At 33.3% G+C, this 5064-nt stretch overlaps 1 protein-coding gene across 1 annotated transcript; it reads left to right on the plus strand.

Annotated features, from left to right (window-relative positions):
- The first annotated feature begins 415 nt into the window (after positions 1-415).
- Positions 416-4860, plus strand: LOC134248833 (large ribosomal subunit protein uL24-like). Its single transcript, XM_062731205.1, has 3 exons — positions 416-613; positions 3733-3873; positions 4714-4860. Exons 1-3 carry the CDS (start codon positions 446-448, stop codon positions 4834-4836), a joined length of 432 nt encoding a protein of 143 aa, XP_062587189.1. The 5' UTR covers positions 416-445; the 3' UTR covers positions 4837-4860.
- The last annotated feature ends 204 nt before the right edge of the window (positions 4861-5064 follow it).

Here is a 5064-nt window from a genome sequence, read left to right on the forward strand (position 1 = left end):
TATCTGAAATAGGTGAAAACACTTACTATTCATATGACTGAGTAGTTGGGAGTTATTAAAGTTGTATATCTCTCACGTATCAACCATTTACAGAGGGTTGGAGGAAATTCGGATTAGGAAAAAAGACGATCGTTTTAGGGAATTTCACAAATCGTGTAGTACTTTAAATGGAAAAGATGAAGGATATTTACGAACAATAGGACCATACTGCTGTGATTTATTTCATTTTTCTGTAGTTTTAAATCAAAAACGTGCATGAAATGTCTGTTTTTCAGTAAGGTGACTGGTAATGAAATCGGCCCCTCCAGAATTTTTATTCGCCACGTGGGCGAGCAACTTACCAATTTTATGAGCCCACACCAATTTTTACTCGCAATTTGCGAGTGGGCGAGCGTTAAGTTTAAACCCTGTCACTGTGTACATGTTTTGTTTTTAAGGCCTGAGGATGAAGTTCAATAAAATGGTCACCTCCTCAAGGAGGAAGAACAGAAAGCGTCACTTTAATGCTCCCTCGCACGTTCGTAGGAAGATGATGAGTTCTCCCCTATCCAAGGAACTTCGCCAAAAATACAATGTGAGAAGTATGCCCATCAGAAAAGACGATGAAGTGCAGGTAAATTTCGTAGTTCTATATGTTTCAGTTCTTTACATTTAACTGAATGTCCTGTGTCAGCACTAAAAATTATTCATGGGCCAGTTTGCAGATGCAGCCAGGGCTTCCACACTAATATCACTCCGATTTTGGTGAACTGTTGCATGAGCCTTTAGCAGGTCCAGTCCAAAGACTATTTCTACCTATGTATCTATTAAAAGCTACGTAGGTATTTAAAGCCACCCAAGGTAGCTATTTTTACCTACTTTTTATAATTTCAGCATTTTGCGGCACAAAGACCAAACGGCGCAACATGGTGAATACCATATCTCTTGATACAGTCTTACTAATGATGAATACGACAAAATGTTGGCCAAAAAATGATTACTTCCTGAATTGGCAATTTTACTTTAGTTTCTACGCAAAATTGATAATATACAAAGTAATCATTTTTTGGCCAAGTTTTTGTCATATCCATCATCAGTGTGACTGTATTAAGAAATTTTGTTCTCACTATGTTGCGCCATTCCTGCATTTGGCCACAATATGCAAGTAAAGCAGAAAGTAGGTAAAAATAGCTACTTTGGGTAGCTTTAAATACCTAGGTAGCTAATAATAGCTACGTAGGTAGAAATAGTCTTTGGACTGGACCTGTTTAGTTTTGTCTGTGATAACAAAATAAAGTCTATAATTAAGGGTACTTACCACAAACAAAAAATGGATGCACGGGTTGATATATATTTTTTGACTGATTTTGATTTGAAATGACATAAATAATAAATCCCTGAAATATTAAGAAATCGTAGGTTTTCCTTGGTGCTTAGATAAGAGATTTTGTTTTGCTTTCTATATAATTCCATACAAAATTTTGCACAATTTTTTAACCTTATGACAAAATCTTATATAATTCTCTCACTCTACTTGGTAAACATTATTCAGGATGTCAATTTAAATGTAAATCTATGAAAAATAATGCTGATTTCTGAAAAAAGTTTGTTTGTGTTATTTATCCTTAAGGAATAACTGTCTAATTCTTTGGTTTCATGATGTCATCAATTGAGTGGCTTACATGATAATTTGCATAAGGCCAAAAAAAATAATAGTCTTGTTTCCTGCTACCAGCCTGAAAAAAATAGGGTAGGTAGGTTGGAAAATTATTTTATTTTTTCATTTTATTTTATTTTTTCCAGTGGTATTTTTTGGATATGAACACGTACAAAACAAAATAAAACATGTCATAGGTCAACATTATATTTTAAAATTAGATATTATCACATCTTTACATACAGTTTTGTGAAATACCACCTGATTATATACTGTTTTTCTTCACTTTTAAGTTTTTGAACATGAAATGCCTGAAATTCCCAATTTTTTTTTCCCAAAGCTTAAAAAAACTTTAGGGTCGGGTGCAAAAAAATAGGGTAGGTCGGGTAGCAGGAAACAAGACTATTTTTTGTTTTGGCCTAACATTATCACACAAGTCAATCGATTGATCATCGTTATGAAATTAAAAAAAATCTGACAGTTATCCCTTATATTTACTTGCTCTTGATTTCGCCAATCTACATGCTGTAAACCTGACTTCTGTCTCTATGATTTTTTTAACCATGCTTATCGATGAACCAGTACATTTATGTAGAAATAAAGTACATTTACTATTTGTAATTTTATCTTGGACAAATACATTAGAAATGTATAAATATTATGTAATCAAATCAAAAAATACAGATGGAATTGAAATTTTCAACCTAAATACTGTGAATTGTGTATTTTATCATGTTTATGGACAATATTTTTTCTTTCTTTCTTTTTTTTTGATTTCCAAAAGAAATCTTAAAAATTAAAGTATTTTAAAATTGATATATGACTGTTTGTCACCAACATACGTAAGCACCAGGTTGCTGTGCATTCTGAAATCTGCTCATCTGTCCAGTGTTCCAATGTGTTCTTATTCTTGAATTGAAAAGAGTTCACTGCCCAATATAAATACACTTTACGATTATTTTTATCAGTGTTTTGCTTACAAGTTCACAAATTCTGACTGAAAAATTGTAGGGAAAGTTTATCAGCAGTGAGAAATGTGAAGTGATCTAGAGACCTGTCATTATCTGATGAAATGTACAGTTATGAAAAGTAGAGTGAACTCATCGAACATGAATGCGCATGGGATTAAAAATGATATGAATAGACATTTTACATACAGAATGTAATAGTATATAAATGGTGCCTGTTTGGAGGGTAACAGTTGAAATTGACACCCCAAGGAAAACCATTGTCAACCGACGCGTCAGCGGAGGTTGACAATGGTTTTCCGAGGGGTGTCAATTTCAACTGTTACCCTCCAAAACAGGCACCATTTATTTTATTATACAGAATGTCATCTAGATTTACAATGTCAGCAATACAAATCGTCGATCCCCTTTTCGTTCACGTTTAGAAAGCTTTCAAACTCCCCGCTACTTCGAAAAAGATATACTGACCTCTTGATTGTTTATTTGATACTCTACGAGTCCTTTATCATCTAAAGTTTCATTGTTTCTGCACTCGCAAGCATGTTTTGTCTGTCGTTTGTTGTTTTCAAGTAAGCTACATCGGACGCAAGCTTTTATTGACGTCAATTTTATTCTGGTTCTTTCAAACGTGCAACTGACGTTTTGAGAATTCTACGTTGAACCGTACGCGCATAATTTCCACGCATGTGGCATTACCGTTGTGTTACCCGTTGTCACGTGTGTTGCTAAGGCTGAGGGTAATAGAACAGATTGTTAACTGCGTCTAAACCAATCAGATTTTAGTATTTAACATGAAAGTATAATAAAAATACATGTATATGGCTGTCGGCTCAGTGTTCAACTTGCCAACCATTTTGGCTTGCATGATATTTTAGCTGTTAAAAATTTTCTTTGGCCTTTGAATTTTTTATCTGCTGATTGCTACTGCCATTTTCAATTTTCTCTGCAAATGGCTGATAGGTAAGGGAAATCTGAAACTAGTTAGAAGATTGACACTAAATAGGTCAAGCACTCTGTTTAAACCCTGACTAAATTCATTTTTATTGTTAATTAATGCACTAGGGAAAAACACATTGTCATACATTTGAAGGTACAACATGTATAAGTGAAATTGTAATTTTTATTCAGGTTGTTCGTGGTCATTACAAAGGACAGCAAGTTGGAAAAATTGTCCAGGTGTACCGTAAAAAGTTTGTTGTGTATATCGAGAGAATCCAGAGGGAGAAGGCTAACGGAGCCTCTGTCCACGTGGGACTCCACCCCTCCAAGGTAATGTAGAAGGAGAACGACTTACTAAAATTACAACTCGCAAGTAATTGCGAGTACCAAAAAAGTAAACTCGCAATTTCAAAATCCAACAAGTGGGACAAAAATTGAGAATTTCATGACTCTCTATAGACCATTTGGTAAAAATGCATTAACTACATTACTGTAATTTATCTATTGAATGAAATTGATATTCTGCCATTGTGTGAAAGAATCATCAAAATGATCAGCTGTTACACTGTGAGAAAATACAAGAAATTCTTGCTTTTTCTTTCCTTCACAAAGGGTGTTGTAATAATCACTCCCTGATGTGTTTTAAGATTGAAAGATGAAATAAACCATACTGACAAAGACTAAAATTGTCAGTTTCAAAAAAAAAATGATAAAATCCATTTTACAATGTTTTTAATCTCAAAATCACTTAGCTATAATGTCTCAACTGGTCAAATACAATGTCACTGCCTATGACACTATGTTATGAAAAGACAGAGGCAAAGGGGAAATTATAGAAATATAATAAACAGAAAAATCAATGTTTTGTAGTTAAATACAGAATTCATTTCACATGTGAGACAGGATTTTTTTTCATTTTCACTCATGCTTCTTACTTGTGAAAATATAAAAAAAAATCCTGTCCCACTTGTGAAATAAATTCCATACTCAACCACAAAACATTATCTCTGTTAAAATTCATTTTAAAAAATTCTTGTTTCCCCCTTTTAACATGAAGACAAATTGATATTTTAGTTTTGTAAATTCTGTTATGAAGAAAAATTACATACTACACTGTACATGTGTAAAATTCTCTGACTGCGTAGGTAATAATTTTTTTTTTTATTGCAGGTGGTGATAGTGAAATTGAAGATTGATAAAGATCGCAAAAGAATTCTGGACAGAAAGGCTCGTTCTAGACAAGTTGCTGATAAGGGCAAACACACAGAAGAAAGTGTAGCGATGGAATCATAATAAATTAATGGGGAGAAACCAGTTCTTTTTGTTTGTTGAAATGTAATACAGTATATATCCCAGCTTTCCTGGCCCCAAGACCATAAATTGAGAATAGACTTAAGTCAGAATTTCAAACCAAAACAATTTTTAAATTAAAAAAAAAAAAATCCATTATGTTGTGGATTTGTGGATTTAGATGCTTGAAAAAACTGCAAATGTTTCAGCAAATTACACCTTTAGAGAAAA

The sequence above is a fragment of the Saccostrea cucullata genome, unplaced genomic scaffold (genome assembly GCF_032062105.1).
Source record: "Saccostrea cucullata isolate Sc308-1 unplaced genomic scaffold, CSIRO_AGI_Scuc_v1 ctg20214, whole genome shotgun sequence".
Lineage (NCBI taxonomy): Eukaryota > Metazoa > Mollusca > Bivalvia > Ostreida > Ostreidae > Saccostrea > Saccostrea cuccullata.

Coding starts and splice junctions, on each gene's coding strand:
- LOC134248833 (XM_062731205.1), top strand. CDS start 446: ATGAAGTTCAATAAAATGGTCACCTCCTCAAGGAGGAAGAACAGAAAG. Junction 614..3,732: donor GAAAAGACGATGAAGTGCAG/GTAAATTTCGTA, acceptor ATTTTTATTCAG/GTTGTTCGTGGTCATTACAA. Junction 3,874..4,713: donor TGGGACTCCACCCCTCCAAG/GTAATGTAGAAG, acceptor TTTTTATTGCAG/GTGGTGATAGTGAAATTGAA.